Genomic DNA, 22,444 nt, shown 5'->3' with positions numbered 1-22,444 from the left:
CAGATGAATGGATAAAGAAACAGTGGTATATACATAGAATGGAATATTACTCAGCCATCAAAAATATGAAGTCTTGCCACTTGCAATGACAAGGATGGAGATAGAGGGTATTAAGGTAAGTGAAATAAGTCAATCAGAGAAAAACAATTTTCATATGATACCTCTCATATGTGGAACTTAAGAAACAGAGGAACACAGGGGAAGAGAGAAAAAAGTAAATCAAGATGACATCAGAGAGGAAGACAAATCATAAAAGACACTTAATCATAGGAAACAAACTGAGGGTGGCTGGAGAGGAGGGGGATGGGATCACTGGGTGATGGGCATTAAGGAGGGCATGTGATATAATTAGCACTAGGTATTATATGAAAATTATGAATCATTCAACTCTACCTCTGAAACCAACAATACACTATATATTAATTAACTTAATTTAAATTTAAACAAATAAAAAATAATAAAATACCTTACTATTATTGTATTGCTAAAAATAATAATTTTACCTTGTTTGTTGTTTCTTTGGTAGTTTGCTCTCTTGTTATTTGTTTTGTTTTGTTTTAAAATTAAATATCACTGGTCTGCACAGAATGATTTGTGGAACATGACATAAATTTGGGAGATTGTTTAGGTGGCTTTTGTGGTAACATAAGAAAGATTGTAGTAGTGTGAACAGGAAAAGTAGCAAATGATGTAAAAAATGTTTAGGTATCAGAAATATTTGGAGTAGTAGCTAATATTACTTGCTGAAGGGGAGCATGTGTGCAGTTATAGAGTTGTGTCAGCAAAGATAATGACTAGTTTTATATTTTTTTTTTGTCCTGAGAATTTCAGTGGTGGCTACCTTTATTGAGAATGATACAAGGGAAAAACAAAGACATAATGTGTTTGTTGATTGGATAAATATTTTGGCCATGTTAAGTTTGGACATATATGAAATATCAAATATGTATTCAGTTTATTATTCAATACTAGTTGGAAATTCAAAGTAAATAACAAAGGTGGAGATCTGAATTTTAGAGTTTATAACATCCAGATATTCAAAATTCTCTGAAAAAGATGACATAAAGCCATGAACAGATCCTTGTGTTACAGTAAAAAGTGGTAACTGTGATAAGGAGAAATTCAAAACAGGATAGGAAAAGGTCACTGTGGGTCAGAAAGTTAGGAATGTGTAGATATCACAGAAACCTGGAGGAGAGCATAGCCCAAGAGTGAGGTCAATGCTTTTGGATGAACAGAATAAAAAAAAACTGACTTCCTGCTAAGCAAAATTGAATTCTGCAGCTATGGTGGCCTTTGGATATTAACTGCAACATCAGCTATTCCCTGGCTCTCAAGTAGTCAGTCATCGGTCTTGAACTTACGTATTAACTCTCCACTGGATTTCCAGCCTTCTAGCACACACTGCAGATTTTGAAATTTCCAAATAATTAAATGGGTCAATTTAGCAAAAAATATAAATATTATCCATCTATACATATATATATATGTATATGTATATATTTATCTACAGATTAGAGAGATAGATGATAGATGATAGATAGATGATAGATGATAGATGATAGATAGATAGATAGATGATAGATAGATAGATAGATAGATAGATAGATGATAGATAGATAGATAGATAGATAGATAGATGATAGATAGATAGATAGATAGATGATAGATAATAGATGATAGTCCTGTCTCTATATACACAGAGATAATTTGTTCTTTTTTTCTGGAGAATTTGAAAACAGAAATCATCCAAATCTCTTACCCAAAGGGAAGGATGTAGTTAGGGAAGAGTGGGACACTGGGAAATGGATTGCAGACATTTATGTAGACTCATACAAGCCTGGCAAATATGAACCTGAAATCCCTGAACATTCCTTGATGATGTAAGAATTCCACACCATCCCCCTTATTTGAGACAATCAACTAATCCACACAAAGAATTATTCCATTGGCTTCACCTGGGAGAACTCTTTACAAGGAGGTGAAATTCTCTTTATGACATGTTTCCAAATTTCTCTCATTTCTTCCAGTGACATAGGGAGATCAAGATTCCATCAGAGCATAGCAAGAGAAGTAAAGAACCTGTTTTAAAAACAGTGGTTATGCACTAAATGTGTCACAGAATATTGACAGCTTACGTTGGAAGAAATCTGGATTGCAGGCATGGAAGTTGATCCTAAGGGTGTCAGATCAAAGAGAATATAATAATAGATAGGGTAGCATTCATTTCCATGGGTATACTCATCCAAAATTTATAACTCAATGTGTTTTTTGAGTATGTGAAAAGTGAACTAATAATCTACTGTATTGGCTAACTGAGGTCTGAATTTAAGGGTGACCTACAGTAAATGAGCTTGAGATGCCAAAATTTTTGTCACAGTTTAGCAAGAAGGCCACAATGGCTCAAAGTGATGAGGATTTGTTACCCTCAGTTTTCCAAGCCATGTAATATCTGTACCCCTGGGAGGGCCCAAGGAACACTTTTTTTTTTTTAATTCTCTTTTTTTTTTTTTTTTTTATACTTTACCATAGATTAAGTATATTTGTAAACAGCACCAAAATCCTAGAGAAGCTCATGCTGGCAATCCTCTGCAATCCAGAAATACAGGAGAGGGATTCCACGTTGATTCTATTTGCTTCCCTAATTTCAAATAGTTTTAGGTATATTAAAGAGGTTTAAAAAACAAAGACCTGCAGTGACTCATTTTTCATGGAGGATTTAAAAGAGAAATTTATAAATGATTAAAGAGCTAAGGGAGAGAAAATTTATTGTTCTAGTGGGTAAAAATCTACATCTAATACTTATATTATGGATTCACATGGATTCAGCTCAATTCAAAGTCAAAACATATCAGTTGAGATCTTTTTTTGAGGAAGAATCCTGTAATCCACCAACCATGTAAATATTTTTTTTATATTTTATTTTTTTCATTATTAGGTATAGTTGATAAATAAAATTTAATATAACTAAGGTGTACAATGTGATGATTTGATGTACATAGACAGTGTGAAACAATTATCACAATTAACACACCAACTCACAGTTATCTTTTTTTTACAAAGATTTAAGATCTATCTTAAATTTCAGTTTACAATACAGTATTATTAAATATAGTCACCATGCTACACATTAAATCCTCAGAACATATTTATGTTGAACTGAAACCCTGTACCTTTGACCAAAATCTCCCCAAATCCCCAAACACTGGCAACCACCTTTCCGCTCTTTGTTCCTCAGTTTGGGTTTTTCTTGTTTCTTTTTTGAGATTCCACACATAATGATACATAGAGTATATATCTTCTTCCATATGGCTTATTTCAATTAGCATAATGTCCTCCAGGTTTATCCATGTTGTCACAAAAGGCAAGATTTCCTTCCCTTTTTTTTCTTAATTTTTATTGTTATGTTAATCCCCATACATTACATCATTAGTTTTAGATGAAGTGTTCCATGATTCATTGTTTGTGCATAACACCCAGTGCTCCATGCAGAACGTGCCCTCCTCAATACCCATCACCAGGCTAACCCATCCTCCCACCCCCCTCCCCTCCAGAACCCTGTTTGTTTTTCAGAGTCCATCGTCTCTCATGGTTCGTCTACGCCTCCGATTCCCCCCCTTCATTCTTCCCCTCCTGCTACCTTCTTTTTTTTTTTCCTTAACATATATTGCATTATTTGTTTCATAGGTACAGATCTGAGATTCAACAGTCTTGCACAATTCACAGCACTTACCAGAGCACATAACCTCCCCAGTGTCTATCACCCAGCCACCCCATCCCTCCCACCCCCCACCACTCCAGCAACCCTCAGTTTGTTTCCTGAGATTAAGAATTCCTCATATCACTGAGGTCATATGATACATGTCTTTCTCTGTTTGACTTATTTCGCTCAGCATAATACCCTCCAGTTCCATGCACATCGCTGCAAATAGCAAGATATCATTCCTTTTGATGGCTGCATAATATTCCATTGTATATATATACCACCTCTTCTTTATCCATTCATCTGTCGATGGACATCTTGGCTCTTTCCACAGTATGGCTATTGTGGACATTGCTGCTATAAACATCGGGGTGCATGTACCCTTTCGGATCCCTACTTTTGTATCTTTGGGGTAAATACCCAGTAGTGCAATTGCTGGATCATATGGTAGCTCTATTTTCAACTTTGTTGATTTTCTATCCTGCCACTTTACTGAATTCCTGTATGAGTTCTAGCAGTTTTGGGGTGGAGTCTTTTGGGTTTTCCACAGAAAGTATCATATCATCTGCAAAGAGTGAGAGTTTGACTTCTTCTTTGCCAATTTGGATGCCTTTGATTTCTTTTTGTTGTCTGATTGCTGTGGCTAGGACTTCTAATACTATGTTGATTAGCAGTGGTGATAGTGGACATCCCTGCCGCGTTCCTGACCTTAGGGGGAAAGCTCTCAGTTTTCCCCATTGAGAATGATATTCGCTGTGGGTTTTTCATAGATGGCTTTTTGATATTGAGGTATGTACCCTCTATGCCTATACTCTGAAGAGCTTTGATCAAGAAAGGTGCTGTACATTGTCAAATGCTTTTTCTGCATCTATTGAGAGGATCATATGATTTTTGTTCTTTCTTTTGTTAATGTATTGTTCACATTGATTGATTTGCGCATGTTGAACCAACGTTGCAGCCCAGGGATAAATCCCACTTGGTCGTGGTGAATAATCCTTTTAATGTACTGTTGGATCCTATTGGCTAGTATTTTGGTGAGGATTTTTGCATCCATGTTCATCAGGGATATTGGTCTGTAGTTCTCCTTTTTGATGGGGTCTTTGTCTGGTTTGGGGATCAAGGTAATCCTGGCCTCATAAAATGAGTTTGGAAGTTTTCCTTCCATTTCTATTTTTTGGAACAGTTTCAGAAGAATAGGTATTAATTCTTCTTGAAATGTTTGGTAGAATTCCCCTGGGAAGCCATCCGGCCCTGGGCTTTTGTTTTTTGGGAGATTTTTGATGACTGCTTCCATTTCCTTAGTGGTTATAGGCCTGTTCAGGTTTTCTATTTCTTCCTGGTTCAGTTTTGGTAGTTGATACATCTCTAGGAATGCATCCATCTCTTTCAGGTTATCTAATTTGGTGGCATAGAGTTGCTCATAATATGTTCTTCGAATTGTTTGTATTTCTTTGGTGTTGGTTGTCATCTTTCCTCTTTCATTCATGATTTTGTTGATTTGGGTCATTTCTCTTTTCTTTTTGATAAGTCTGGCCAGGGGTTTATCAATCTTGTTAATTCTTTCAAAGAACCAGCTCCTAGTTTCGTTGATCTGTTCTACTGCTCTTTTAGTTTCTATTTCATTGATTTCTGCTCTGATCATTATTATTTCTCTTCTCCTGCTGGGTTTAGGCTTTATTTGCTGTTTTGTCTCCATCTCCTTTAGGTGTAGGGTTAGGTTGTGTACTTGAGACCTTTCTTGTTTCTTGAGAAAGGCTTGCAATGCTTTCCTCTTAGGACTGCCTTTGCTGCATCCCAAAGATTTTGAATAGTTGTGTTTTCATTTTCATCAGTTTCCATGAATTTTTTAAATTCTTTACTTTCCTGGTTGACCCATTCATTCTTTAATAGGATGCTCTTTAGCCTCCATATATTTGAGGGCTTTCTGACTTTCCTCTTGTGGTTGAGTTCTAGTTTCAAAGCATTGTGGTCTGAAAATAGGCAGGGAATGATTCCAATCTTTTGGTACCGGTTGAGACCTGATTTATGACCGAAGATGTGATCGATTCTGGAGAATGTTCCATGGGCACTAGAGAAGAATGTGTATTCCGTTGCTTTGGGATGGAATGTTTTGAATATGTCTGTGAAGTCCATTTGGTCCAGTGTGTCATTTAAAGTCTTTATTTCCTTGTTGATCTTTTGCTTAGACGGTCTGTCCATTTCAGTGAGGAGGGTGTTAAAGTCCCCCACTATTATTGTATTGTTGTCAATGTGTTTCTTTGCTTTTGTTTTTAATTGCCTTATATAATTGGCTGCTCCCATGTTAGGGGCATAGATATTTACAATTGTTAGATCTTCTTGTTGGATAGATCCTTTAAGTATGATATAGTGTCCTTCCTCATCTCTTATTACAGTCTTTGGTTTAAAATCTAGTTTGTCTGATATAAGGATTGCCACTGCAGCTTCCTTTTCTTGTCCATTAGCATGGTAAATGGTTTTCCACCCCCTCACTTTCAATCTGAGGGTGTCTTTGGTTCTAAAATGAGTCTCTTGCAGACAACATATCGATGGGTCTTGTTTTTTTAATCCAGTCTGATAGCCTGTGTCTTTTGATTGGGGCATTTAGCCTATTTACATTCAGGGTAACTAGTGAAAGATAGGAATTTAGTGGCATTGCATTGCCTGTAAGGTGACTGTTACTGTATATTGTCTATGTTCCTTTCTGGTCTATGTTGCTTTTAGGCTCTCTCTTTGCTTAGAGGACCCCTTTCAAGATTTCTTGTAGGGCTGGTTTCATGTTTGTAAATTCCTTTAGTTTTTGTTTGTCCTGGAAGCTTTTTATCTCTCCTTTTATTTTCAATGACGGCCTAGCTGGATATAGTATTCTTGGCTGCATATTTTTCTCGTTTACTGCTCTGAATATATCATGCAGTCCTTTCTGGCCTGCCCAGTCTCTGTGGATAGGTCTGTTGCCAATCTAATGTTTCTACCATTGTATGTTACAGATCTCTTCTCCCGAGCTGCTTTGAGGATTTTCTCTTTGTCTCTGAGATTCGTAAGTTTTACTATTAGATGTCGCGTGTTGACCTATTTTTATTGATTTTGAGAGGGGTTCTCTGTGCCTCCTGGATTTTGATGCCTGTTTCCTTCCCCAAATTAGGGAAGTTCTCTGCTATAATTTGCTCCATATACCTTCTGCCCCTCTATCTTTCTTCGTCTTTTGGGATCCCAATTATTCTAATGTAGTTTCATCTTATGGTATCGCTTATCTCTCAAATCTGCCCTCGTGATCCAGTAGTTGTTTATCTCTTTTTTTCTCAGCTTCTTTATTTTCCATCATTTGGTCTTCTATATCACTGATTCTATCTTCTGCCTCATTTATCCTAGCAGTTAGTGCCCCCATATTTGGTTGCACCTCACTAATAGCCTTTTTGATTTCTACTGGGTTAGATTTTCGTTCTTTTCCTTCTCCAGAAAGGGTTTCTCTAATAACTTCCATGCTTTTTTCAAGCCCAGCTAGTATCTTTAAAGTGATGATTCTGAACTCTAGATCTGACATCGTACTAATTTCCGTTGAGTAGGTCCCTGGCAGTCAGTACTGCCTCTTGTTCTTTTTGTTGAGGTGATTTTTTCCATCTTGTCATTTTATCCAGAGGAGAATAGATGAATGAGAGAACAAAATGCTAACAGGGTAACAACGTTCCCAGAAAATATATTCTAAACAAATCAGAAAAGACCTGATGCAGTGGGAAAAGAAAGGGAAAGAGAGAAAAAAAGAAAAAGAAAAAAAAAGAAAAAGAAAAAGATAAAGATAAATCAAACAAAAACAGAACAAAACAAAAAAAACAGAATATGATCAAATATGATCAGGCTGGTGCATAGATCAGTGCCACGCACTAGATTTGGGGTGTATTTTGGTCTCTTAGAAGAAAGTGCCTCCCAAAATTTTAAAGAAAGAAAAACTTGTATATGTTCAAAAATAAGGGTTGATATGATGAAGGGATGGAATATGACTGTAAAGATGGAAATTATAAAAAGTTTTATAAACGGAATTGGTAAGAAGTTCTTTGAAAAAAGAAAGAAGAGTATTTAAATAAAAGGAAAAAAAAGGGAGAGAATGTGATCAGGCAGGGGAGTAGAAAAAAAAAAACATACACTAGAGATTTAGGGTATATTTTGATCTGTTAGAAGAAACTATCTAAAAATTTTAAAGAGAGAACAACATATATATATATATGACAAAAATACAGGTAACTACTATGAAGTGATAGAATATGACTCTAAAAAGGAAAAATAAAAATGTTTTTTTTTTTCTTAAAAATGGTTTGATAAGATGTTGGTTGAAAAAAGAAAAAGAAAAATTAAAAAAAAAAAGACAGTTAAAAAAAAAAACTTAACTTTGAAAGACTACAGAATCATGGTAGATAAGCCATGGATTCTATGTGCATTATTCCCCTAATGCTGGAGTTTTGCCGATCTCATTGATCGGTAAACTTGGTCTTGGCTGGCTGTTCTCGCTGAACTTCTGGGGGAGGGGCCTGTTGCCATGGTTTCCAAAATCTTTGCCGGCGGCGGAATTGCTCCGCCCTTGCCCGGTCGGGGCTAAGTAATCTGCTCGGGTTTGCTCTCGGGAGCTTTTGTTCCCTGCGAGCTTTCCGTACAGCTTTGGAGGCCAAGAGTGAAAATGGTAGCCTCCCAATCTCCGCCTCGGGGGAGCCGAGAACTCGGGCCCTGCTCCTCAGTGCGCCCCAGAGAAAAGCCGTCAGTCACTCCCGTCTCCCCGGCCTCCAGCGGCACTCCATGCTCCCCCAGCCTGTGACCGCACGTTTCTATCTCTGGCACCCGACCCCGGGTGGAGTCTCCAAACCCAGCAGATCCCTGTGGTGCACTCCCGCGCCGTTCCTCCCAGGGGAAGAAGGTGAGTCTCCCCGGATCTGCAACTTTTTGGGTCCCTGCTGGAGGAGCAGGGGCCCAACTGTGCCCCAGATCACGGTTTATGGCCACCCTGAGCTGAGAGCTCGTGCCTCGGCTCCGTCTTTGCAGCCGGCTTCCTTGTTCCAATACCTGGGAGCTCTGCCGCACTGAGGCACCCCTGGTCTTTCTGCGACCCCGAGGGTCCTGAGACCACACTGTCCCATGAGTGTTCCACCCCCCGCTTAGCCACCGGAGTGACGTCCCTCAGCGGAGCCGACTTCTAAAAGTTCCGATTTTGTGCTTCCTCTTTCTATCACTTGCCAGAAGCGGCCGACGGAGGCCCCTCCCCCGCCGTCTATCCTCCCGAATATCGCCTCGGATTCACTTCTCCGCATGTCCTACCTTCCAGAAAGTGGTCGCTTTTCTGTTCAGAGAGTTGTTGCTATTCTTTTCTTCGATCTCCTGTTGAGTTTCTACGTGTTCAGAATGGTTTGATCCCTATCCAGCTGAATTCCTGAGAGGAGACGAAATCCAGGTCTCCTTCTCCTCCACCATCTTACTCCGCCAGCCGATTTCTTTCCCTTTTTAAGGACAAATGATATTCCATTTTATATTTTTAGTAGATTTTCTTTATTCATCAGTCAAATAACATTTGGTTTGCTTTCACATCTTGGCTACTGTAAATAATCCTGTAATAAGTATTAAGAGTGCAGATAGGACTTCAAAATTATGATTTTATTACCTTTAGATAAATGCCCAGATGTGGCACTACTGGATCTTATGGTAGTTTTATTTTAATTTTTTTAAAAGGAAACTTCATACAGTTTTCTTTAATGACCGTAGCAATTCACATTCTAACCAACAGAATATGTGTTCCCTTTTCTCCATATCCTGACTAACATTATATATATTTTTAAATTATATTATTCTAACACGTGTGAGGTGAACTTTGTCATGGTTTTGATTTGCATTTTTCTGTTGATTAGTGATATTGAGTATTTTTGAAAGTACTTGCTCAACATTTGTATTTCCCTGGGGAAAAAATGTCAATACAGTTCCTTTCCCTATTTTAATAATATTTTTTTCTATTGAGTTGTTTGAGTTCCTTCCATATTTTAGATATTAGTACCTTGTCAGGTTTGTGGTTTAAATATCTTCCCATTCTACATGTATTCTTTTTTTTTCTTTTTATATTTTTTATTTATTTTAATTCAGTTAGCCAACATATAGTACATAATTATTTTCAGATGTAGTGTTCTTTAAATCATCAGTTGCATATAACACCCAGTGCTTATCACAACAACTGCTCTCCTTAATGCCCTGTACCCAATTACCCCATACATCCACCCCCCTCCCCTCCCGGAGCCCTCGATTTGTTACCTATTATTAAGAGTCTCTCATGGTTTTTCTCCCTCTCTGATGAATTCCCATTCAGTTTCCATCCCTTCCTCTATGATCTGTTGTGCTATTTCTTATATTCCACATATGAATGAAAACATACACCATATGATCATTGTCTTTCTCTGGTTGACTTATTTCGCTGAGCAAAATACCCTCCAGTTCTATCCATGTTGATGTAAATGGTAAGTATTCATTTTTTTTTCTGATGGCTGTGTAATATTCCATCGTGTATATATACTACTTCTTCTTTATCCATTCATCTGTCGATGGACATCTTGGCTCTTTCCACTGTTTGGCTATTGTGGACATTGCTGCTATAAACATTGGGGTGCAAGTGCCCTTTTGAATCACTACATATGAATTTGGGGTACATACATAGTAGTGTGATTACTGGGTCATAGGGTATCTCTATTTTTACCTTCTTGAGGAACATCTATACTGTTTTCCAGAGTGACTATACCAGTGGGCATTCCCACCAACAGTATAAGAGTATGGCTCTTTCTCCACATCCTCACCAAAATTTGATGTTTCCTGTCTTGCTGATTTTAGGCATTCTGACTGGCGTGAGGTGGTATCTTATTTTGGTTGTGATATGCATTTTTCTGATGCCTAGTGATGTTGAACATGTTTTTCTTGTGTCTATTGGCCATTTGTATGTCTTCTTTGGAGAAGTGTCTGTTCATAACTTCTGCCCATTTCTTAACTGGATTATTTGTTCTTTGGGTCTTGAGTTTGATTAGTTCTTTATAGACCTTCAATTCTAGCCCTTTATCTAATATGACATTTGCAAATACCTTCTCCCATTCGGTAGATTGTAATTAAATTTTGTTGACTATTTCCTTTCTTGTGCAGAAGGTTTTTATTTTGATGAAGTCCCAATAATTCATTTTCACTTTTGTTTCACTTGCCGTTAGAGACATGTCTTGAAAGAAGTCCCTGTGGCCAATATCAGAGAAGTTACTGCCTGTGTTCTCCTCTAGAATTCTGATGGATTTCTGTCTTACATTTAGGTCTTTCATCCATTTTGAGTTTATTTTTCTGTATGGTGTAAGGAAGTGGTCCACTTTCATTCTTCTGCATGTGGCTGTCCAATTTTCCCAGCAGCATTTACTGAAGAGACTGTGCTTTTTGCATTGGATATTGTTTCCTGCTTTGTCGAAGATTAGTTGACCATAGACTTGAGGGTCTATTTTTGGGTTCTCTGTTCTGTTCCATTGGTCTATGTGTCTGTTTAGGTGGCAGTCCTGTACTGCCTTGATGGTCACAGCTTTGTATTATAGCATGAATCTGGCATTGTGATGTCCCCAGCTTTGGTTTTCTTTTTTACATTCCTGTGGCTATTCAGGGACTTTTCTGGTTCCATAGAAATTTTAGGATTATTTGATCCAGCACTGTAGAAATTGTCGATGATATTTTGATAAGGATTACATTGGCTGTGTAGATTGCTTAGGGTAGCATAGACATTTTAACAATATTTATTCTTCCAATTCATGAACATGGAATTTTTTTTCCATTTTTTTGTGTCTTTCTTAATTTCTTTCATAAGTGTTCTGCAGTTTTTAGAGTACAAATCCTTTACCTCTTTGGTTAGGTTTATTCCTAGGTATCTTACCGTTTTTAGTGCAATTCTAAATGGGATCAACTCCTTCATTTCTCTTTCTTCTGTCTCATTGTTGGTGTATAGAAATGCAACAGTTTTCTGTGCATTGATTTTATGTCCTTCCACCTCGATGAATTCTTGTATGATTTCTAGCAATTTGGGGGTAGAGTCTTTGGGTTTTTCACATAGAGTATCATGTCATCTGTGTAGAGAGAGAGTTTGACTTCTTCTTTGACAGTTTGGATGCCTTTTATTTCTTTTTGCTGTCTGAATGCTGTTGCTAGGGTTTCTAGTACTATATTGAATAGCAGTGATGAGAGTGGGCATCCCTGTCATGTTCCTGACCTTAGTGGAAAAACTCCTCAGTTTTTCTCAATTGGGAATGATATTTGCTGTGGGCTTTACCTACATGGCTTTTATGATATTAAGGTATATTCCCCATATCCCTACACTGTGGAGTGTTTAATCAAGAAAGAATGCTATATTTTGTCAAATGCTTTTTTTTTTTTTTTTGCATCTATTAAGAGGATCATATGGTCCTTGTCCTTTCTTTCATTAATGTGATGTATCACATTGATTGACTTGTAGATGTTGAACCACTCTTGAAGCCTAGGAATAAATCCCACTTCGTTGTGGTGAATAATATTTCTAATGTACTGTGGGATCATTTTGGCTAGTATCTTGGTGAGAATTTTGGCCTCCATATTCATCATGGATATTGGTCTGCAATTCTCCTTTTTGATTAGATCTTTGTCTGGTTCTGGGATCCAGGTAATGCTGGCCTTATAGAAAGAGTTTGGAAGTCTTCCATCCATTTCTACTTTTTGGAACAGCTTCAGAAGAATAGGTATTATTTCTTCTTTAAATGTTTAGTAGAATGCCCCTGGAAGTCACCTGGCCCTGAATTCTTGTTTGTTGTGAAATTTTTGATTATTGCTTCAATTTCCTTGCTGGTTATGTCTCTGTTCAGGTTTTTTATTTCTTTCTGTTTCAGTTTTGGTAGTTCATAAGTTTCCAAGAATGCATCTATTTCTTGCTGATTTCCTAATTTGTTGGCATGTAGTTGCTCATAATATGTTCTAAACTTTTTTTGTATTTCCACATAAAGTATCATATAATCTGTGAAGAGACTCATACAGCAATTTAGTAATGCGGCAGGGTACAAAACCAATGCACAGAAATCAGTTGCTTTCTTATATACTATCAATTCAACTGTAGAAATAGAAATTAGAGAAACAATTCAATTTACAATAGCACCAAAAACCATAAGATATCTCAGAATAAACCTTATCAAAGAGGTAAAGGATCTATACTCTAGGAACTACAGAACACTCATGAAAGAAATTGAAGAAGACACAAAAAGATGGAAAAATATTCCATGCTCATGGATTAGAAGAATAAACATTGTTAAAATGTCTATGCTACCCAGAGCAATCTACACCTTCAATGCCATCCTGATCAAAATTTCAATGACATTTTTCAAAGTGCTGGAACAAATAATCCTAAAATTTGTATAGAATCAGAAAAAACCCTGAATCACCAAGGAAATGTTGAAAAAGAAAAACAAAGCTGGGGGCATCACGTTGCCCGATTTCAAGCTATATTACAAAGCTGTGATCACCAAGACAGCTTGGTACTGGCACAAAAACAGACACATAGATCAATGGAACAGAATAGAGAGCCCAGATATGGACCCTCAACTCTGTGGTCAAATAATCTTTGACAAAGCAGGAAAAAATATGCAATGGAATAAAGACAGTCTCTTCACTAAATGGTGCTGGGAAAATTGGACAGCCACATGCAGGAGAATCAAACTCGACCATTCTTTAACACCATACACAAAGATAAACTCAAAATGGATGAAGGACCTCAATGTGAGACAGGAATCCATCAAAATCCTAGAGGAGAACATCGACAGTAACCTCTTTGACATTGGCCACAGCAACCTCTTTCAAGATACATCTCCAAAGTTTAGTGAAACAAAAGCAAAAATGAGCTATTGGGACTTCATCAAGATAAAAAGCTTCTGCACAGCAAAGGAAACAGTCAACAAAACAAAGAAACAATTCACAGAATGGGAGACGATATTTGCAAATTACACTACAGATAAAGCACTGGTATGCAAGATCTATAAAGAACTTCTCAAACTCAATACCCAAAAAGCAAATAATCAAGGCAAAAAGTGAGCAGAAGGCATGAACAGACACTTCTCCAAAGAAGACATACAAATAGTTAACAGACACATGAAAAAATGTTCACCATCTTTAGCAATCAGGGAAATTCAAATCAAAACCACATTGAACACTTCATCAAAAACTAATGATGTAATGTATGGTAAAACACGTTGAGATACCACTTTGCACCAGTTAGAATGGCAGTAATTGACAAGGCAAGAAACAACAAATATTGGAGAGGTTGTGGAAAAAGGGGAACCCTCTTACATTGTTGGTGGGAATGCAAGTTGGTACAGCCACGATGGAAAACAGTGTGGAGGTGCCTCAATAAACTAAAAATAGAACTACCCTATGAACCAGCAATTGCACTACTGGGTATTTACCCCGAAGACACAGATATAGTGAAAAGAAGGGCCATATGCACCCCAATGTTCACAGCAGCAATGTCTGCAAGAGCCAAACTGTGGAAAGAGCCGAGATGCCCTTCAACAGATGAATGGATAAAGAAGATGTGGTCCATATATACAATGGAATATCACTCATCCATCAGAAAAGATGAATACCCAACTTTTACATCAACATGGATGGGACTGGAGGAGATTATGCTAAGTGAAATAAGTCAAGCAGAGAAAATCAATTATCATATGGTTTCACTTATTTGTCGAACATAAAGAATAGCATGGAAGACATTAGGAGAAGGAAGCGGAAAAATGAAGGGGGAGAAATCGGAGGGAGATACAAACCATGAGAGACTATGGATTCTGAGAAACAAACAGAGGGTTTAGAGGGGAAGGGTGTAGGGGATGGGTTAGCCGGGTGATGGGTATTAAGGAAGAGCACATGCTGCATGGAGCACTGGGTGTTGTACGAAAACAATGGATTGTGGATCACTACATCAAAAACTAATGATGTAATGTATGGGGATTAACATAACAATAAAAATTTAAATTAAAAAAACTAATGATGTATGGTGACTAACATAACATAATAAAATCAAATCAAATAAATAAAATAAAATAAAATAAATAAAATAAAATAAATAAAATAAAATAAATAAAATAAAATATAACTACCATATAATCCAGCATTACACTCTTAGGTATTTACCGAATTACCTAATTTGAAGGGATGCATCATTCCTGATGTTTACAGCAGCAGCAACAATAGCCAAATTATAGAAAGAGCCCAAACATCCATAGATTGATGAATGGAGAAAGAAATTTGATGGAATATTACTCAGCCAAAACAGGAATAAAATGTTGCCATTTGCAAGGACAGGATGGAGCTAGGGTACTATGCTAAGCGAAATAAGTCAGAGAAAGACAAATACCTTATGATTTCACTCATATGTGGAATTTAAGAAGCAAAACAAATGGACATGGGAAGGAAATAGAGAAAACCAAGAAGTGTTCAATCCTGAAGGACCTGGGACTGGGGCAAGCACATGAGGATTATGGCCCTCAGCAGGCCATGGTGGTTCCTACATTAGAGCTAAGGTGCTACATTCAGGTTAATGAAGCCAGGGTTCATGGCCCCTGGGACAGAACCCTCAGTGATGTTACCAGATGTCTGGAACTGTGCTTGGAATCCAATTCTGTGGAAGGCAGGGCAGAGATGCTGCAAGCACAAGGGTCAGTTAGCACAGGGATGGGTGTAAACCATCAGACACACTCAAAATGTGGAATCACGTAAGGGTGCTGGGTGGGTGCTGGTCATGATCTGATAGCTTTTATTTTTTAAAGATTTTTTTAATTTATTTGACAGAGAGAGAGATAAGGAGAGCAGGAACACAAGCAGGGGGAGTGGGAGAGGGAGAAGCAGGCTCTCCAGCGAGCAGGGAGCCTGATGCCCAGCTCGATCCCAGGACCCTGGGATAATGACCTGAGCCAAAGGCAGACACTTAATGACTGATCCACCCAGGCACCCCATGATCTGACAATTTTAAATAGTTTTTCTCTATAAAAGTTTTCTAGGTTTGCAGTTTTGTCTTTGTTTTCCCCTTTACTTTCTTTTATTTTTTATTTTTTCATTTTTTTTAAAAGCTACAAAAATGAGCAAGTAGTCTCCAGGAATAGTGGCCTCTCATGCTTCTTTTGCTTTTTCCTTTGTAGACCTGGAGCCCGGGAGAGGTGGAAGGGCAAGAGGTTCTCTATAAATATTGGACTTGGGGTGAGTCAGGGGCTGGTATTTAGCAAAGCCAGGAGTCCCAAGGTGAAGTACATGTCCCTCCAGCCACAGGCTTTGGGAGATTCAGTGTGTGCTCCCCAACCCCATCACAGAAAAAGACAATGGTTAAAACCAGAACAGATGACCAGGAAGGGGTTACCATGGCCACTCCCAGCACCAGCATCGGAACCAAGGGCTGACTTGAAACAGAGAGACCTGTATCAGCTCCTCTCCTGAGTCTCTGGAGCTGAGGGAAGGGTTGAGGACCCATAAACAGAAAGAAGAAAGGGGGAAGGTGGCCAATGTGGGTTGGGGCCACTTGGGAGCCTAGTCCTCTTGCCCCCATTTTCCTCAGGGGTTGTGGGAGCAGAGTTCGTGCTGTCTCATCTTGTGAGAGCCCACTGGCCCTCAGAAGAGGCTGCAGTCCTTCAAGTTGTTCTTGATGATGAAGCTGGTGAGAGCATCAAACACCAACTGCATGTTCTTGGTGTCAATAGTCCAGGTGAGGCGTGTATAGATCACCTTGGTATCCTTGCACTTGTTCAGTTCCTCAGACTTATTCTGGATGTAGCTGCCTGCCTAGTCATACTTGTTGGCCCCTAGCCTCATCTGTGAAGGAGGGGTTGGCAAAGTTAATCTGCAGATTGCCCAAAGCTTTGACAATGGCCATGATGGACTAGATGGTGTTGATGTAGAGGACTGCATGGTATTGCCAGCATTACTCTTGTGAGTAGCTATCCTCATGGATGATCTTCATCTGTTTGACAATGGTTCTCTTCCCTGACTCCTTAGCACCCAAAAGCAGCAACTTCAGCTCCCGTGCCACCTTCTTGCTGTCATTCTGAATGTTTTTGTTGATTATCATGGAGTGCTGGACCACCACCTTGTCCTTGGCACTCACGGTGCAGCCCGTCCTACCATATTCTGCTAGCTTTCCCCAACACACTGGGCTCCCTCCACACACAGGTAGCTCTACAGTTGGCAGTAGATAATCTTCATATACTGAGTCTCAACAACAAATACCACATAGGAATTAAACACTTTCCTAGTTGAAGAAACACAAGTAATTAAATGTTTTAAACTAATTTAAGAAGTAATAAAATTAAGTCTAATTTTAATAAGCTATTAAAAATCCAAATTGATAATACTAAAGCTAAATATTAAAAATATCTAATTTTATTTATTTATTTATTTGTTTATATAGATAGATATTTTTCATATAAAATAAAAATGGTAGTGGATAAAATCTAGTGGATAAAGAGTAAAAGAATCTGAATTATTCTGCAAAATTATAAATATTTTGATATATGTCTGATTTTTAAATTATTTTTTACCCTTAATTAAGACCTTTAGTTTCAGAGTCTGCACATCTATTCTAAAGAAATTCTCATTTAAGAGATACTCAAGAAGACAAGTATTTAATGCTTTTGTTAAATTTCTATTTATTCTGTAGCAAAATTTCACAAATTCTGTGGTTTAATAGCATGTTTTGTTTTAAAGTGCTGTGATTTAGAAATCCAACACCAACCGCACTGGGATAAAATAAGGATGTGGTTGGTATGGCTGCATTCTTTTCTTGGGTCTCCAGTGAACTATCTGTTCCTGCATTTTCCAGTCTCCAGAGGCTGCCTCTGTCTATATATTGGCTCATGACCACCTTCCATCTACAAATCCAACAATGGAAGACCACACTTCCATAGACACATCTCCCTCTAACAAGTCTGGAAATATCCCACTTTTGATTAGATTAGGGCTCCTTGGATAGTCTAAGATAAGCACCTCATCTCATGCTCATTAATTGAATTACATCTTCTGAGTTCCTGTATGTCATGTAAAGTAATCTATTCACATATTCAAAAAAAGTAGTACATGGACATCTTCAGTAAGCCATCTGAAAAACTGTCGTAGTGTCTCTGAAACTATTTACATGCACAGATACTAGGTAATGAATATGCTATTCTTGGAGGTTCTGAGTTAATGAATGTTTATTAATAAGCATGAATATGTCAACTTTATCCTAGCACTTTTAAATAAAGTGAATATTTTATTATATAGGATATTGATGTCCACCCTAGATTATAAGATATATATTTGGAATTTAGCTTTATATATTCTAGTTTTATTGTTTTTCCCCATAGAATGTATAATGACTTAGTTTCCATAGAAACCTCTTCACAGCTGCTTTGATTTCCTTGTTCCTTAGGCTGTATATTATGGGGTTCAAAGATGGAGGCAACACAGAATAGAACACAGACACCAAAAAATCCACAATATGTGGAGAATCAGGGACTGGCTTCAGATAGGCAATGGTGCCTGTCACAGTAAATGTTGTTACAACTATGACATGTGGTGTGCAAGTGGAAAAGGCTTTTGACCACCCTTGGAATGATGGCATTCTCAGCACTGTACTGAAAATGTACATATATGAAAAGCCAATGGACACTAAACAGAAAAGTGCATACATAACCCCAATTGCCTCACTAATATCAATGATGACATAAGACTTTGATCAAGAGATCTTCAGTAGGGAGGGGACATCACAGAAAAACTGAGGAAATTTTCTGGAGCCACAGAAAGATAAAGAGAAAGTACCCGCTGAATATGAGACCCCAAAGATACTCCCAAGAGACTAGGAGGCAGCTGTCATCCTCACACAGACTCTCCTGTTCATGCTGACATCATAGTGCAGTGGGTGACAGATGGCCACATAGCCGTCATAGGACATGGCAGTTAGAAGGAAAAGCTCAGACCCAGAAAAGTGAATGACTAACAATACCTGTAATATGCATCCCAAGAAAGAAATGGTGTCACTGTGGGATAAAGAGTTCAGGATAATTTTGGAAGTGTGATGGAAATGAGGCAGGCATCAAAAAGTGATAAATTCTTCAGGAAGAAGTACATGGGGGTGTGAAGACAATAATCCAGAGTGATCAGGACAATAATGAGATTTCCCATAAGAGTCACCAGGTAAATAAGCAAAAACAGAAAGCCATGTAAAACCTGGAGCTCTCTGGTGTCAGAGAATACCATGAGGAAGAATTCCATCCCTGCTGACTGGTTGGTCAGGTTTTCCAGTCTATGTTGGACAAAGGAGAGTAAAGACAACATCAGGTTCTTGTTAAGTCTTTCTCCTTTCCAAGAATGTTTTTATGTAAGAATTCATCTATTTTGTGTTTATAAGACATGCACATTTTTACTCCCCCGACATGCATGTTAGGGTTTATGACTTCTTCACTATGCCACTCCTAATATGTGTCTGAATTCGATGTATGTTAAGTGAGCAGATCAGGAAGACTAGGAAGAAAGAATAGGAAAAGCCTTTCATTTATGAGTCCTTGGTATGTTTATGATGAAACATGTATCTTTATAAAATATATCCTGAAGTATTAGTTCAGTACTCTAAATAAAACCTTAAGTACACTGAATAAGTTTTCAAATCATTTCAAATAATAGAAGGTAGTCACTGAATATTTTTGTAAAAGAGTTTGGTTTTAGATACATTACCTTTATCTACAAGAAGTAAGTAAAAATTTTTGTTTCATTATATGATTAAAGACATTACACTAAAGAATAAAAATGAAATGTATAACAGAAAGGAGATGCAAAAATGTGGACAGAGAATTAATAAATATGGACTTATATCATTACCATGAAAAAAGTAATAGTTATAGATGAAAAAAGAGAGAAGGATATAGAATATGGGGAAAGGTCCACCTTTCCTACCCAGTGGCTGCTCATACATCTACTCTCCCACATGTGTTCATGCACGCTCACACAATCTTGTACACACATTCATTTCCAGGATATATATCCAATGTTTTTTGGGTCAAAATAGGAACAAACTTTAGAGAAAAGTGGTTGAGAATAAAGTGAAAATGATAAATATAAACAGAACAATGAGGAATAGCATCACTGGCAGAAATGCTTCCTTCAATGATAAGTTATAGTATCTTTGAAAAATAGCATGTAGGAAATATCTTATAAAAGCTATACAGAATAATTAATAATTACTAATGCTTATTTATAATTAATTAATATTTACTAATATACAAGAAATTTAGCTGTAGACAATTTGTCATTTTCAACAAAATGTCAATTTTTACTAATTCTTAAAAGAAGAGGATCTCAACTGAATTCTATCCAATATGTCAAGCCTTCTCAAATTATTTTATTTTATTTTATTTTAAAGATTTTTATTTATTTATGTGACAGAGAGAGACACAGCGAGAGAGGGACCACAAGCAGGGCGAGTGGGAGAGGGAGAAGCAGGCTCCTCGCTGAGCAGGGAGCCTGATGGGGGCTCGATCCCAGGACCCTGGGATCATGACCTGAGCCGAAGGCAGACGCTTAACTGACTGAGCCACCCAGGCGCCCTGTCTTCTCAAATTCTTGAAAGAGAGGAGTAAACAACCATTCTAGATGAGACAGTAGCACATTTAGAAGGCTCATATTATAATTGTGGCATCAATATGAATGTTAGAAAATTGACTTATAGTTCAAACCAAGAAGGCTATCAAGGCATTTAGTAATTTATGTCCTCATGTAAGGATTACTATATTTTAATTTATTTTTATTTTATTGAGACATATCATAAATATATTATGACTGCATATATCATAACTGTAGAATTTGATGTAAAGACTAATTTCAACTAATATGTCTTATGGATGATTTCCTTGAAGCTGATGAAGAGTTGAGATTGAAGGAGTCAAGTGTCTGCTCTGGTGTTTGGCAAAGCAGCGAAACCTGAAGATTTTCACTGTAATATTAATCGAGTGACTCTTTGCCAGCCAGACTGCATTGTTGAGTAAGAGGTTAGTAAGTTTTTACAATATCTTCAAGAAATACAGTATCATTTTATAATTACTTTTTGGAATTCCCCTAAAAGTCAGAACTTTGCACATTTTTTTAAAAAATTGCCCTGGAACTATCTTCTGAGACAACACATTTGAAATCTGAATTTTTGTGATATAGACAAAAAATATTTTTCTAATGTGTCTTTAAATGTCTTGTTTGTCACCCATATTGTAATGACTAAAAATGAAATGCAATTGACAAAAGTTAAAGGAAAGCATGAAGTCAGGATGGAATAATTGAAACAGGACCAAAGAATACATTTTTCCAACAAGCACTGTAATTAACTTATTTTCTCATTGAGGACATTTGTTTTTTACTCTCTGATCCTAGTCCTTTCCACCACAAAATGGAGAGATTGGATTTATGTTTCCAGTGAAACTTTCATCTCTAAACTGGGTTTATTGCTTATAGAACATAATAATATTAATCAAATTCAAGGGTGTGCCAGGCTTTATCTTATTACTTTGAGTATTATAGTTTGATCCTATTTGCACCCTACATCAACATACTCCATTAAATACTGGTGTTATCACCATATTGTACAAGATAATATAGGCTTAGGGAGTTTTAAAAATTCAATGAAATAGATTTCTCTCTTTGCTATGTAGTTTTGTTTTAAATTACTATGTTTTACTCTCTATATAATTGAACCATCAGTGTTTTTTTTTTTTTTTTTTTTTTAGATCTGAGATTTCTGGTGAAGATGCTTAATGAGGTTTTCTTTGTGTTATTATAAATATGATTTAAATTTAGTTTCATGCCCATGTTAAGAAGATAATACATACCTTTGATTCTTAATGATGTCCATTGGGATAATCATTTTTATGGAGACTGGATCAGACATAACGCCTCATAGGTAGTGCTCTGTAGACAAAGATCATGACCCTTACTACGGTGGCTTCCTGTCTAATTCAGGTCATTTTGAAGCAATTAAAGTGTATACTTCAAAGTAAATGTATACATACATATATATGCATATACATAAATACTCTACTTGCATGAATAGCTACTTATTGAAATCCAAGTTTTCATAGAGAAAAACATTTTTTGTACCTTTCTGTTCATATGTAGCCCATAAAGGATTTTTCACCCATTTATGTTCCTACAAATTTATGAATTCCTGGCGTTCATCTTACCTGCTATGATTCAAAATTCTAGGTTTCTGTTGATTCCCAATGTCTTCCTTTTCTTGATAGTTTTTCTGCTGTTCATACTATGAGGGAGAAATTAATGATGATCATCTTGTCTGAAGTCTTCCTCTTATATTTTCAAAGAGCATAAAATACTTTTCAATTTGTTGTGTATCACCCTTTGGGAAAACTATGGATCTACAGAGAAGCAAGAGTCCCTTCAGGACTATGAGTGTATTTCTGTATGAAAACATATTAACTGGGATTAATCAGTGGCATTTAGCCCTGGCATGAATATCTGACACCTCATACTCTTGCTTTTGAGAGATGTCTTTTCCCAGGTCATTGGAAATATACTACTGGGCCTCTGCAAGAAGGAAAAACAACAGATAGAGTCCAGTGCACTTTATTTAACATTAGATTTTAATCAAGAGGGAATGGGGCGCCTGGGTGGCTCAGTCGGTTAAGTGACTGCCTTCGGTTCAGGTCAAGATCCTGGAGTCCCAGGATCGAGTCCCGC

General features: G+C 37.2%; 1 protein-coding gene and 1 pseudogene across 1 annotated transcript in view; one reads left to right on the top strand and one right to left on the bottom strand.

Annotated features, from left to right (window-relative positions):
- The window catches only part of LOC117998984 (olfactory receptor 14K1), a 37,195-nt gene extending 20,655 nt beyond the window's left edge, over positions 1-16,540 (top strand). The window contains exon 3 of the mRNA XM_034987892.1: positions 16,293-16,540. Within this exon, the coding sequence (XP_034843783.1) occupies positions 16,293-16,540 (248 nt within the window). The remainder of the gene's footprint in view (positions 1-16,292) is intronic.
- A 1,516-nt stretch (positions 16,541-18,056) lies between these two features.
- Positions 18,057-19,368, bottom strand: LOC117998983 (annotated as a pseudogene).
- Positions 19,369-22,444: the final 3,076 nt, after the last annotated feature.

Source organism: Mirounga leonina, unplaced genomic scaffold, assembly GCF_011800145.1.
Source record: "Mirounga leonina isolate KUSES-001 unplaced genomic scaffold, KU_Mleo_1.0 Mir_432, whole genome shotgun sequence".
Classification (NCBI taxonomy): domain Eukaryota; kingdom Metazoa; phylum Chordata; class Mammalia; order Carnivora; family Phocidae; genus Mirounga; species Mirounga leonina.
This window is presented reverse-complemented; position numbering and strand designations above follow the sequence as displayed.